A 14,794-nucleotide genomic window follows, 5' to 3' on the forward strand; every position below is an offset into this window, starting at 1 on the left:
TCTGGATAGTGTGTGTGTACTATACACGTACGTACAGAGCGCGCACGAGACATGTTCTGGCACTCGTCCAATGGGTCCCTTGAAACCGTTCAACAGTGAACGCGCAGACACAGCTGCAGGTGATGGGGCGCCTTGAAACTATGTGTTACGGAACGGGCGTTCCGTACGGCTTTTTTTAGCGCACGCAAAATTCTATTGTTTTCGATGGTATATTTATAATGCTTTTTACTGACTTCGTAGATGGGGAAGTGATACTGTCTGGCAGGTAAAAGGGTTAACATCAAAAACAAAAATAGCAATATGGAAAATGTGCAAGATTAGGCAGAATTCATATGATACAAATTTGGAGTCATTTTGGCACTCTATGATACCATACATGCAAAGAGCAAGCTATTGGGGAGTTTTTGAACACTATTTACCAATTGATTGATAGTTAAGAAACTTAACTAGGTAAGTTTGAGAACCTGGAAGATAGTGGTGGACACACTGCAGAGGTGAATGGATAGCAAAGGAATTTCTTAATTTTTCAGTCAGGAAATTAGATTTGTGTTAAAAAAACACCTATTGCCTCGCAGTAGCAATATTCAGGAAAGCATTTGTCTGTTTCCATTTGGCCATTACATGGATATAACCATCAAAAACAGTCTGTTTTCCTTGACCTATGGCCTCACGAAAGAAAGTTTTGGGGAGGCTCTCGGGCTCTCCTGGCAACAAATGAATGCTGTTACCCTCATGGTCACTCAATATGTGACTGTACACTGTCAGCTTGATGAAAACCGCTCTCACAACTGCACATCAAACATTCTACCACTTTCATTCATGACAGAATTGACAACCATATTTATGTACCTTACAACCTTGCTTTAATTGCAACAAAATGTGGAAAAAAAATGTCACAAAACTACAGTCCCAGAAGTTGCTATCTTGTAATAATTTACATGTCCTTGGTTTCACGGAGACGACGGATGGCACTTCTGACTGTAGCAGCTGCAGTTGTACTGTGAAAGGAAAAAAGAATTTGCAGGATCAACTTTACCATGTCACTAGAAGGATCTGTTTGACCTGTTTGCCTAACACTCCTGAAGCACCATACAGTTAATTTTTCGTAAATTTCGCAACAGAAAGTGCAAGAAAATATCTTTTGAAGGAATCTGAACAGTTTACATAAATGTCACTTGGGCCAAACATTTGTACGGATTGATACTTTTCAGTTGCATTGCACATGCACATAGAATAAACTAACAGGGATGTAGAAAACTTTGGTTACATGTGGCAAAAATAAAAGTAAAGGCAGTTACAAGAGGTGTGTGAGCACTCAAGGTTTGTGCAAAATGTCTTAATATTTACTGACACTAAATCTTTACAGCCTGCAAATTTTAGCTAACAGCCGGTTGTTTATGCTGGCTGCCGGCCAGCTATTTTATACATCCCTGCATTGCATTTCAGCAAATTGCTTTTGTAATCGACAACTGTGTATACATGTGTTGCATAGCCCCTGGGTCTCTTTAAACTGGGTAAGGCACCATGGCATGGACAAGTCTCTCTTTCAGTTTACACCAAAGTATTTAGAATTGAGAATACTTTGAAACTTAACACGTCACTACACACTGACTTACCTGTATACCCATGCACCACCAGCTATGGTCTTTTTACAACTCTTGCAATGCCAAATACCAACAACTTTCCTCTTCATGTTTTCCTACAACAAAGTTTCAAAAGACATTTAGTTGTCTAGATCAAAAGAGATGGAAACAAAGTTGAAACTACTGTAATTCAGCAAACAGCAATGATAGATTAAGTTAGCTGTAAAACTGGTTCTCATTACAACATCATGTTTTATTTTTTATTCAAGTATTTTGGTGTCTGAAATACAGTTATTGTTATCCTGGCTTAATACTCTTGTTCATTATGGTTTTTGGAACATGTAACTATTTTGTGACCCATTTTTGGTATAATTGACCTTCCTCAGTCAATAAGTTGGTCAAAGGTGGTACCAACTACCGGATAATATTAGTTCCTTTGTGACAACATTTACCATTTTCAGTGTACAAAGTTGAACAGGCTGATTTGAATACATCCGTCTAAATTCTCAGAGTTTGATCATGGACATCTGGTAGACTCAACTACAGGTCAATGTTAACCCCTTGACTACCAAGGCCAATGTATTCCTATATACCAGTCCCCTTATGTAAATATTGATAAAATCTTGGGTATGGTCATTGCATGAACACTGCTTAGAGTAAAAATTAAGTAAGTACCAATAAACCATATATTTTCTGAATCAGCATGAAATTTCCCACTTTTTCATAATTAAGTTTTGTATTACCAGGTCACGTGACTGATCACATGACACATCATGTGACCAGAGTTGGCAAAAAATATGAATATTTGAAGCATCAGGACGTGTTTTGAATCCATAAAATGACGCAAATTTGAATACAGTTCAATTTTCATGGCATTGTCTTTACATATATGTAATAATAACTACCCTTTACTTTATTTATAGATGTACGAATTTAAGATTTTTCTAACAAAAGGCAGAGTAAATGGACCACAAAAATCAGCATCTGACATGATTCTGTACTTAAAAATCAACACATTTTACAGTGTTTTCTCTGCATGTTCATTGAAAGGGGCTCTTTCTGCCCCATTCATCAAAATTAGGGGGCAGACTTGACATTTTAGGGGGCAGTCACTTTTGATGTGAATTTTGCCTTCTTATGAAGCGCTTCCTTGATATCATTACGGTCGTCACCCAGTTCAGTTGCGTCGTCGATGTCGTATGCAGCACATAAGCATAAACATCGACATGATGACGTTTGTCAGCTTTTGATGTGCTCGGCTGCTGTCTATCTTCTGTCTAATTGTCACCTACAAGTTTCCCCGACTCAGGATTTGATATACATGTTCCCTCGGATACGATTCGGTCCGAATTTAGGGGGCTTAAATCCATGAAAATACGACCGATCCCCATGCGCCGATCAAACGATAGTGTTGCATTGCTATACACGTGCCTACACAATGCTAACGCTCAAATTTTCCCATCTTACATCATTGATTCACACAGTTCGCTGTACTATTTGCTTTGGTCACCCTCATATATCAATATATGTGGACGTCATTGCTTGCTGTGTTCTGTGCGCGATTTTCGCGCAGTCAGTGACTTTTACAGGGCAGACAATGACTCGAAATGCGCAATTTGTGCAATCGCGCAGTCGAGAGAAAACCCTGATTTTATATTTGTAAACACCTGCTTTATGATTCCCTTGCAGAAACATGCATCTAAAATGGTTATGATTTATCAAAAAATAATTCACAATATTTAAAAATACATTTTAGGGAACAACATATCACATGACCAAACACATGACCAGTCATGTGACCAGTCATATTGATAATATGGCTGCTATAAAATTTCACTGGCTTATAGTAAACAAGTCATCGTTGATGACACAGTCCCCACTTGTTAATGGGTACTTTGATTACAGGTCCTCAGAGAGGATAGAGTCCTCTTCATTAGGTCTGTGATAAAAATACTTTTGAATAAATTCGCTTGATACATGTCTGAGCTGTAGTTCAGGACATGAAAAAATCATAATAAAATGGCAACATGGTGGCCTTATTGGATCGTATCACAGAACAAATCTATGTGCATATGTATGACAGACATCCAGCTCTATGGGTTTGCTCAGAATTAGATATACGCATAATTAGTGAGGCACAGTATGAAGCATCATAAGGTCTCCCATCATACCATATATGAAGGGTGTACCACTTGTGGTTACTGAGCTATGGACAAATATGTATATTTGAGGTCAAAGGTCATGGAGGTTATGTGACATTTTGTCAAAATAATTGTATTGCTAAGTTATCACTATATACCAAAAATCAGACCTCTAGCTCTATTGCCTCGCTCAAAATTAGATATGCACATAATTAATGAGGTACAATATGTGGCGTCATAAGGTGTCCCATCATACCATATATGAAAGGTGTAGCACTTGTGGTTACTGAGTTATGGACAAATATGTATATTTGACGTCAAAGGTCACAGAGGTCACATGCCATTTTGTCAAAAAAATTGTATTGCTAAGTTATCCCTATATACCAAAAATCAGACCTCTAGCTCTATTGGCTCGCTCAAAATTAGATATGCACATATTTAATGAGGTACAATATGTGGTGTTACAAAGTGTCCCATCATACCATACATGAAGGATGTAGCACTTGTGTTTACTAAGTTATGGACAAATATGTATATTTGAGGTCAAAGGTCACCGAGGTCACATGACATTTCGTCAAAAAAATTGTAGTGCTAAGTTATTCCTATATACCAAAACTCAGACCTCTAGCTCTATTGGCTTGCTCAAAATTAGATATGCGCATAATTAATGAGGTACAATATGTGGTGTCATAAGCTGTGCCATCATACCATACATGAAGGGTGTAGCACTTGTGGTTACTGAGTTATTGACAAATATGTATATTTGAGGTCAAAGGTCACCGAGGTCACATGACATTTTGTCAAACAAATTGTAGTGCTAAGTGATCCCTATATACCAAAACTCAGACCTCTAGCTCTATTGGCTCGCTCAAAATTAGATATGCACATAATTAATAAGGTACAATATGTGGCATTATAAAGTGTCCCATCATATCATACATGAAGGATGTGGCACTTGTGGTTACTGAGTTATGGACAAATATGTATATTTGAGGTCAAAGGTCACCGAGGTCGCATGACATTTTGTCAAAAAAATTGTATTGCTAAGTTATCCCTATATACCAAAAATCAGACCTCTAGCTCTAGTGGCTCGCTCAAAATTAGATATGTGCATAATTAATGATGTACAATATGTGGCGTCATAAGCTGTCCCATCATACCATATATGAAGGTTGTAGCACTTGTGGTTACCGAGTTATGGATATATATATATATTTGAGGTCAAAGGTCACCAAGGTCACGTTACATTTTGTCAAAATATCTGAGATATATGCGTGAACGGATGGACTCACGGATGGACTCATGGACGGACATGACCCAATCTATAAGCCCCCTGGACTTCATCCGTGGGGACTAAAAACTGTGTCACTGCATCCTTTTTGCAATATGAATACGATGAGAAACTAAATTTTTATTTTTCTTGGCCTTATACATGGGAGTCTATGGACTGCCTTATACATGGGAGTCTATGGACTGCCTTATACATGGGAGTCTATGGAGACTGCCTTATACATGGGAGTCTATGGACTGCCTTATACATTGGAGTCTATGGAGACTGCCTTATACATGGGAGTCTATGGAGGTGGAAACTAAAAAGTCCTCTAACGCGGCCAAATTTGATCGCATTGTGAAACAAATCGATGTGCATCTGTATGGGGTAGGGTACTATCCTTGTGCAAAGTTTGAAAGAAATTGACCTGGGCATGTCTGAGATATCTGCGTGAACGGACGGACGGACGGACGGACGGACGCACGCACGGACATGACCAAACCTATAAGTCCCCCCGGACGATGTCCGTGGGGACTAAAAATTGGATTTCCTCTAGTTTCATTCACGAATATTGCTGTTAATAGAACATATTTACATATAAATCATTTGTTTTCAATAAATAAACATTTCATTTCATAAAAAAAACCCCATAAACATCTTTGCGATCGTCCGTACTTCTGAAAACTGTAAACAATAAGCACGACGCTTCTGTGATCAGCCTGACCTTTCAGGGTCGAGGGCATGGGTAACGACATTTGCTTCCGGATTTTGGCCATACTCGGACGTACGGGGCGCAATCACATTGAGGCCAGATCAGAATACATCAATCTTAGCATTAATGGTCTTGCTGATTCTGTTTCCCTACTCATGTATCCTATTCTCATTTACCCTTTCAGGCCTAAACTTCTACATCCATATAAGGGATAGCCCTGGTAAGTTACCAGAAAGTCAAGCCTGAAAGGGTTCAGAAAGATACACTAATGTGACGGTGACTATCATTTACCATTTGCTCGCTGCAGTACAGTAGCTCTTGTTTTTCCCGTGGGTTGTGGGTTGGACAGCAAACCCACAACCCCAAGCAAAACCTCGAGCTATTACTCCAGCTAACAGGTTGCTTGCTTACCTTTCCACAGAAGGTACACGTGTATTTTGAATGTTGCGTGATTTCTATTTTCTTGACCATTTTCCTCAGGGAGGCACCATAACGGGTACCATATTTACCAACAACTCCGACCTTCCTGGTGCGTTTGGCCTGGAACAGTGGAGTTAGAGGGGTAACACATTGTAAACAAACCCAATTGAGCAGGTATTTTGACCGACAGTGGACGTGGATGCAACAATAGATGGTGTACACGATAAAATTTACAAAACAGTTTATATGATAGTTTCACTTTTCATCAAACATTGTGTCTGGCCTTGGAATTGACATTACAATCTGCACACATGCGAACAGAGCTGTCCACAGTGCAAGTAACAGGGTAATGGTGGAACGATGGCGATCGACATCGCGATTTCGAAGTGAGATTTAATCACGAAGCCAATAAAAAGTTGGTGAAAAAACTATCTAGAAGAGTTATTTAGAAAGTAAACCACGCATTTATTCCTGAAAACCTCACAAAAGCGAACAAAATCAACCAAGATGACGGCAGATCGCTCGACGGTGTATCAAACCTACCATGGTTGGTTTGTAGTACAACAGTAAGAGAACGGATGAGTACGCATGCGTGCAATTTTGGCCTCGTTCAAGAGCGCATGTCACAATGTCTATCTTTAAACGATTTTTTTTCTCTTGTAGCTTTACCGCAACCTCAAAGTTTTAGCATGTATCTTACGATACACTCTTTTATCTAAATTTTCATGAACTGTTGATCATATACTATGATCAAGAAAACAGTATAGCGTTAGTAAAATACTTCCGGTTCAAATGGGTTGTAGGCTCACACCGGAAGTATAGGAATTGCACAACACTAGTGTGCAATATTTGACGCACTGCAGGCATGACACAACAGTAATACATCGCTTGTCTCAGTGAGAAGTACTACCTACGAACGTCTATTCTGTAACCTTTGCTGCCTATATCTATACCTCTTGTAAGTATAAACCCTGATTCTGATCATGGAGGCTACCTCCATGTTTAGAAATTATTTGATATGGCTTCCACTGTTGCATGTGCCATGTGTGCTAAGTCCTGGCTTTTATATCGGCGAGGGCTTTCAAGACATTTTTGCAGAAGCTCACCCATTACTATCCCACTCGTTGTGGTTCAAACTCCAGCTCCAATTAAATGTCAGGCGTATCTGTTTGACTTTAGCATTACAGCTAATTGACGAAATGAGTTCAACCGTGATACGTCACTTCATGTATTCTTCTAGCTCTGCGTGGCAGAGCTGTGTGTTACAGCTGTGTGTTACCCCTACACAGCTGTAGGCCTCCCACTACAATGGGGTGGGAGGTGTGTACTAGGTCGGAGGCCACACACAGCTGTGTCACGCAGAGCTACCGTCTCCCGACACATGGAGGTACCTTAATGCCCGAAGGAATGAAATATATGTGTGTGTGTGTGACAGTGGGGTGGAAGATTGACTCTGGAGCATTAATTTTTCTCTCCCTGCTTCACCTAAAATTATTTCTTTTCAGTTGTGTGAATTATTTGGCCTTTTTTCACTTCTTCTCTCAGAGGAATCTGTTCTCCCTTCCCCATGCATATGCATGCTCAAATGTTAATATTTGCTGTTCTTGTGTTCAGACACTTTTCTTCATATGACATGGCAAAACTCAATAAGGAAAGAAAGGTAAAGCAGCACAAAGTTTACTTGGAACTTTCAGCAACAGCATCTGCTAGAAAGTTTGAATTAAAATAAAAAGTTTCACCTCCAGTATTCTTGTGCTTTTGTGTATTTTTACAGTGATTAAGAAATTTACAGTATGTCTTCGCAATACACCTGCATCAGTTGTCGTGTGGCATTTGCCAGTCCTGACCTACAGAGGGCACACTACAAATCAGATTGGCACCGTTACAACTTGAAGAGGAAGGTTGTGGACATGCCACCAGTGAGCGCGGAGAACTTCCAACAGAGAGTGCTTGCACAGAGGGCGCAAACTGAAGAAGCTACAAAGGACACTTCCTCCCAGTGTAAAATATGCAGCAAGCACTTTAATTCACAGAACGCATTTGAAAATCACATGAAGTCCAAGAAACACAGAGAAACTGAAAGCAAACTTGCCAAGAAAATCCAAGATGACCTGGAGAAAAAGCAGGCAAAGAATACTGAGAAGGGACTTGAAAATGAGGATGACGAGGTTGCCTTAAAGAACGCCATGAATCTGGCGAAAGCAGGATACAAAGTTGATGGTACAAGGACAGATGACAGAAATGGACTGCAGACTTCAGGTGCAAGCAGTGGAGAGGCATCAGGGAGTAGCAAGAAGAAAATGAAAACTAATGAAGTTGTCATGAAAGAAGTCAACGAAGATGATGGTAAGAAGTCATCATCTATTGTGTACTGTATGTCAGCGTTTAGCCTGAAGAATCTGTTTAATCTGTAGTATAAACTGACCTCTCTCCAGTGTTCAGATGCACTGTTCAGACAACATCAATAGCTCTTAATGTCTCAAACATGGTATAATCGATTACTGGCATTTTTGTTCTGTAGAAGCTAGCAGTATTCTTGACCATTGGGCTTGCCCACTTCAAGATGACATATTATGTGTGCTTTGCAAATGCTGGCATATCTATAAATTATTAAAATTTACTTATACAAGAATATTTACATTTCCCATACAATGAAAATGAACTGTTCTGTGTAAATGTGCTCTTACAGAAATGGACTCAGATAGTGATGGCTCATGGGAGGAAGTTGAAGGAGACGCTATACCTCCAACAGACTGTTTATTTTGTCCACATTCAAGTTCAGCCTTGGAGATTAATGTAGAACACATGACCAGAACACACAGTTTCTTCATACCTAATATTGAATATTTGGTTGATCTTGAAGGTTTCATCACATATCTTGGTAAGTCTGACCTCGTACATACATGTGAAATATTTCTTAGGTTGTGAAAAAAAAATGACATTTCTAGAAATGTTTGCCTGAAAAAAAAAGAGAGCAGGCAATTTTCTCAGTCCAAGGCATAAGAGCATTTTGTTTGCATGACTACTAGTTCTAAGCTGGAATGAATATGACATCAAGACTTCTATAGACTCAGTACACCCAAGAGATCACATGATGATGGCAGTACATGTAGAAATGCATATGGAAACACCCATATTTCTTGCACATTTGTGCATGTTTACAGTTTGCATTGTGGTCCATTTGAATCCAGGGTTAGCTAATTGCCAGGTACACGTACACATGTATGCTCACCGGTATCATATTCATCATAATTTTCATTGTAATTTATTTCATGTAGGTGAGAAAGTTGGAGAAGGCTTCGTCTGTTTATGGTGCAACGAAAGAGGCAGAGCATTTTATTCTGTACAAGCAGTACAGGATCATATGAAAGACAAAGGCCATTGTAAACTACAGTATGAAGGGGATGTCATCTATGAATATGCTGATTTCTATGATTTCAGGTAAGCTATCATCTATTCCATATATCCTGCTATTGCCTTAGACTTTTCAACTCATGTCAACTCCTGGTGTTGACTAAGATTTTCCAACTCATGTTAGCTATTAGCGACCCCCTCCCACCCCTTTTCAATAGTTTCCAATACTCTTTTTGTGTTTGGCCTGAAAATTCTGTATATGATTTATACATCGAAGACAGCATATCTCTTATCAAAACTGTAATTGATGTAAAGAACAGAAAATTCAAGTCATTGAGAAAGTGGTACACTTTCTGTAGCAACTATCACAGCAGCATGATGGAGACACAGTATATGGTGAGAAACCAGGTAAGGCTAGTCACTATCAGTAATCAGTATTAGGTAAAAAATAATATATTTGGTCTGTAAACTATTCCAATTATTTTTTTAATTTAAACAATGCTCAGGAGTAGCTACCCAGACCACAAGGAACGTGAAGCCAAAAGAGCAGCAAGGAGAGCTGAGAGGGGAGCTAGTGGTGATGATGGTGAAGATGATGATATGGATGTTGACAGTGATGATGACCTTGAGGAAGAGAAAAGCATTGAAGTCAATGAGGATGGTGAACTTGTACTGCCATCTGGTGAGTTGGGATGTTGTTGTAGTTTGTAATACTGTGCATAGATGTCTTATTCTACTGTCTGCTGAATCCAGATGTTGTTAGGGGTTGTATTAGAAGTACATGGGTCACAGTGAATGTTTAAGTCTTGTGCCAAGTTAAGTAGGGAAACTCACTGCAATGGTGGAGTTGTATTGTGAAGCTACATGGAAAATGAGAAATGTAGATACATTTGCAGGAACTGCTAGCATTGTATCAAGGAAAGCAAAGGACTTAAAAGTTGAATGTGAATGATTTGTGTCACATATATCTTTTTGAAATGGACAAAGTATATACTAGTATGTATATAATTTTGCCTTTTGAAATGGACAAAGTACAGGTATGTGTTGAAGAGTATCTGAGTATTTTATATTACCGTGCAATCATTGTGTCATCGCTATGTTGTCTGTCATGTACAGAGCACTATGTTGTGTGTGAACGACTCAACACTAATTCTGCCGAGATGAAATTGTTCATAAAACTGAAATCCTGTCAATGTATTACGGCTTTCTGACCACCTTATCCATTGTTACGATAAACATTTAGCATTTACCAGTACTGTTTGTGTTGTCAGGTGCAAAGCTGGGTCACAGAGATCTGATGAGGTACTACAAACAGAACTTGCCACCAACCCGTAGAGCAGCAACTCCTGGTTCTAGGAGTCGTGCAATTGTTGGTAGGGTCATTTCACAGTACAAGGCACTTGGCTGGACTGGGGCAACAGGTAAGTCATGGGACACTTGTTGTCATTTCAATTGTGAAATCTTGTATGGATTTGGAAAGGAAGGAATGGTTCTCCGTTTCATGCAAGGAGACTGTACCAGTACTTGATACTGTTTGCCAATTTTATGTGGTGTAAGTACTGTAATGAAGGAGCAAAGAAATTGTGTGAGATCAACTTTTGATTGATGGACAAGCATGTACAGTTTTCTCTCAGTCTACATTCTACAGTGATCATGCTACGCAAGCCTTATTACTGTATTTCCCACAACAGAGATAAAACCTGTATCAGGTTTACTACATGTCAGTTGTGAATGTACCAAGCGTGATAGTTGTATTCTTGTCTTGTCTCACTCCTATTGCTACCATACAGTATCAGATACTCCTGCATGTTCAAAACCCTCCTTATTTAAAACGGGGCAAAGTGATTAAATTTCTATCCAGTAGAAGAATACTGATTTCTGGAGAGTAAAAACAAAGTTATGTACTAACATTCTATAATTCTTTGTGTTTTCCTAGGTGAAGCTGCTCAGCGCACAATTAAAGATCTCAGCATTGCCCAGAAATGGAAGAGCAAAAAGGCCATGCAGCTTGGAGTCAAACATAATAAGTTTCAACCACATTTACGGCCACAAGTTGTATTTTAGACTGGGAAATTTCACAGATGTCCACTCAAACTCCCATCGCTGTGGACAAATTTCGGCAAACAATGAGTGTTTTGTACTCAATAATGTGTCTCAAGAGGTGCCTTCTGAAACTCAAAATGTAAAAAATCTACAGCTGCCATGAATAATGCTCTTGTTCTGAAAGGAATCATCAAACTAGCAGGAAAACATATATAGCATTTATTACTTTTTGTTTCCTTGCATAACCTTGCTGTAAATGAATATTTTCATTCAAGATACAAACTGTGTTTATGGAATAATACCACGGAATTATGAGAAAATTAACTCATCTGGTAGGAAAACGGCACCTTGTTGAAGAAAAATCAGATTGCTTTATGATGTATTTTTCACATCACAGTTTATTGAATTATTATAAAATGTTAGGACTCTATCATTTTTGTCTGCCAATCCTGTCATTTAAAGAAATAAGGAGAAAGACATTTTTCTCAAACTTTCAGTAAGAAAACTGTAAATCTTTCACTTTCAAAATCAAGAATGATAAAGGGTCACAGTGCAAAAGTTGGTACTGGAGAAACAAATTACCCAATATCTATGGAATCTTGATATTCTAAATGGCCACCATCTCTGTGTTAACTCTTTGGGAGGGGGTTTATGATTTTCACAGAAAATAAGCTGACAGAAACTTAAGTTACTACATCAGCCTCAAAATGAGCGCCCACAAGTGGCAGACCAAAAGAGTGCCAGTATTGTAAACTTGGGTTTGAGATTCACAACATCTAAGGTACAATTTACAAGAAGTCATTGTCCATTACCAGTTATCCGTATATGTATGCCAATTTCCTAAGTTCCAAAGACGCAAATTAATGTACTTTACTGGTACACTGCTATGCTATTGAATACTTTATGGTATTCTGTATGTTTCCTATCAAATTAAAAATATTGTCACCAATGAAATTATTAAATTTGATTGCTGCTCTATCTTTTTGTGTGTCTCTTTTCAATATACCTACCCGCTCATAATTTAGTGATCTTTTGTCAGGACTGAAAGTTGTGATTATTGTTGGTAGATAGATAACTACATTTTACATATTTGCATCAAACTCACAAGTTAGTCTCGTTCATCAATGTTCATTTCGTACCAAAAATATCAAATGGACATTGCACAATAAGTTTCTCCCCAACTTTCTGCAAAGATAATACAGAGTAATTCACACATGCATGCCAATGTTTCTCAATGTGATCCATTGTAGCCACACAGAGTGCACTGTATCATGTTTTATACATATATCAAACGCCATTACTCAGATGTTTTACACCAAGATTTAATATGTCAGTCAGTCTCACAGCAGTTTTGAACAATATTTGCATATGCAAAATTGTTCATCTGTACAGAGTGGTCACCACATAATAGTGGTCACCTGGGGGCGGTCTCATAATGTGTTACATATTAAAGGCTCTTTCACCCCCAGTTCCCCCTGTATACAGGTCTAACTTTACCATAGAAAACAATGGATTTGGGACAAACCATGGTGGTGAAAGGGTTAAAGGCTCTATATAGAACAAGTACCTCTCTTATGTGGTCAGTAGCTACATGTAATTGCTTCTGTTTGGTACAAAACCTGTGCATAATGGCAAGAATATCTTTGTTGGTCCCCATAGACAAGTTGCTTTAAGCTGTATCAGGATGGAAAGATATATGCACCATGCACAGAACTGTCACCTCATTTGTCAGCTGCACTGGTTAAAGTCTTTGACCACCCAAGCAAGCAAAGGAAACCAAGATACCGTCAGCAACATTCAAACTTATAGTATTTGCAGAGTACACCCAGTCAGTAATACCCAAAACACATCTGGTCCATGGTCTACAGTCCATGTGTGGGCTAATTAAGCAATAAAGCTCACCCAGTGACAGTATACCACGAGATTTTGACCAGTTAACGACATACATAGACGAGCAATAGCAAGTGCATATGTGAAGTGGACTGGTCAAAATTGAGTGGTATACCGTCACTGGGTGTGATTTATTGCTATTATATCATAACAGTATAGTGAAATTCTGGCGTGGAACATCAAAAACGGATTTTTGCTCAAGCTTAGCGGGTTTGCCCCATCAATATACTTGTATGATAAAATAGTATTTGCCAATAACACCCAATAAGAAACACCCATAACACATACTGTAATCTGGTCCATGGTCTACATTGTGTGCCTGGTCTAATAACATTTGCCAATGGTTCTACTCTGGAATAAAAAAGGCGCGATATGTTCTACAGATGTGGTACACCCAAGAGATCACGTGATGGCGGTACAAACAAGCCCATATGTGCACTAACGCATATGGAAATACACATACTTCTGTATGCGTTTGGATTTGTTGGTACTGTGGTCCATTTGAATTCCGGGTTTGACCTATTATACCATATTACACCCAGTCAGCAACACCCACAACACATACTGTAACTTGGTCCAGTATCCACGGTCTTTATCTGGTCTAAACTAAACACGGCTGTCGCACATATTCTCCAGCGTCGGAACAGTGATTTTTAGCTCATATTTGGTATTTATATAAATACCAAAAAGAGCTTATATGATGAGTCGGTGGCGTCTGTATGTCTGTGGGTATGTATGTGCGGATGTATGTCTGTCACACACAAAGGCTCCCATACCGCCAAAGCTACCATCTCAGTATTTGGTGTACAGGTAGATGCAGGAGTTGAGATGTGACGTCGTTCAAATGAACACGTCAGTGTCAAAAATGTGCAAATGAGGTAAGAAAAAGGGAAATCCTGCAAATGTGCAGGAGTAGTGGCATGCCAGTGACTGAAACATGCACTCCACTGACCTGGAGTCATTTCCTTCATTGTTTATGAACCCTTACATATTAACAGACCGGCTCAAACCATAGACAGTAGAGGGGGGAAGACTGTCGATGCTCAAACTAAGAGGGGCTAGCTTTTTCTGCCATGCATGTTGCTAAAGTTGACCTCCAGTACCTTAAGTTTCGGACCTTATTTACTTTTGTCATTCTTGTTTTTCTAGGTTTAAATATTTCTTATTTTTTTTCTGGTTGTACTGTGCAGAAATCATTTTCATAACATCAATGTAGAATTTTCCTGCACTGAACATATAGAAACAACATTTATTGTTGATCTTTGGTACCCATACTGGTATGTACCAATTCTGATCAAATTTGAGCAACACCGTATAATTGCGGTATTTTTTAAAACTTGGTTGTGATCTTATATTTCGTGGTGGAACTCAGAATACATGT

The 14,794-nt window shown here is 38.9% G+C and overlaps 2 protein-coding genes across 2 annotated transcripts; one reads left to right on the top strand and one right to left on the bottom strand.

Annotated features, from left to right (window-relative positions):
* Positions 1 to 840: 840 nt before the first annotated feature.
* LOC139140566 (large ribosomal subunit protein eL43) lies at positions 841 to 6,723 on the bottom strand. The gene is made up of 4 exons (XM_070709909.1): positions 6,670 to 6,723; positions 6,118 to 6,246; positions 1,617 to 1,699; positions 841 to 998 (listed from the first exon to the last, which is right to left on the bottom strand). The coding sequence occupies exons 1-4, from the start codon at positions 6,670 to 6,672 to the stop codon at positions 935 to 937; spliced, it is 279 nt and encodes a 92-aa protein (XP_070566010.1). The 5' UTR covers positions 6,673 to 6,723; the 3' UTR covers positions 841 to 934.
* A 180-nt stretch (positions 6,724 to 6,903) lies between these two features.
* On the top strand, positions 6,904 to 12,501 carry LOC139140555 (cytoplasmic 60S subunit biogenesis factor ZNF622-like). Its single transcript, XM_070709892.1, has 7 exons — positions 6,904 to 7,084; positions 7,901 to 8,472; positions 8,816 to 9,007; positions 9,405 to 9,567; positions 9,987 to 10,162; positions 10,752 to 10,901; positions 11,417 to 12,501. Exons 2-7 carry the CDS (start codon positions 7,920 to 7,922, stop codon positions 11,542 to 11,544), a joined length of 1,362 nt encoding a protein of 453 aa, XP_070565993.1. The 5' UTR covers positions 6,904 to 7,084; positions 7,901 to 7,919; the 3' UTR covers positions 11,545 to 12,501.
* The last annotated feature ends 2,293 nt before the right edge of the window (positions 12,502 to 14,794 follow it).

This window comes from Ptychodera flava, chromosome 9 (assembly GCF_041260155.1).
Source record: "Ptychodera flava strain L36383 chromosome 9, AS_Pfla_20210202, whole genome shotgun sequence".
Taxonomy (NCBI): Eukaryota; Metazoa; Hemichordata; class Enteropneusta; family Ptychoderidae; genus Ptychodera; species Ptychodera flava.

Coding starts and splice junctions, on each gene's coding strand:
- LOC139140566 (XM_070709909.1), bottom strand. Junction 1,700..6,117: donor CGTGTACCTTCTGTGGAAAG/GTAAGCAAGCAA, acceptor ACTTTGTTGTAG/GAAAACATGAAGAGGAAAGT. Junction 999..1,616: donor GGTGGTGCATGGGTATACAG/GTAAGTCAGTGT, acceptor TTCCTTTCACAG/TACAACTGCAGCTGCTACAG.
- LOC139140555 (XM_070709892.1), top strand. CDS start 7,920: ATGTCTTCGCAATACACCTGCATCAGTTGTCGTGTGGCATTTGCCAGT. Junction 9,568..9,986: donor GCTGATTTCTATGATTTCAG/GTAAGCTATCAT, acceptor AACAATGCTCAG/GAGTAGCTACCCAGACCACA. Junction 10,902..11,416: donor TGGCTGGACTGGGGCAACAG/GTAAGTCATGGG, acceptor GTGTTTTCCTAG/GTGAAGCTGCTCAGCGCACA.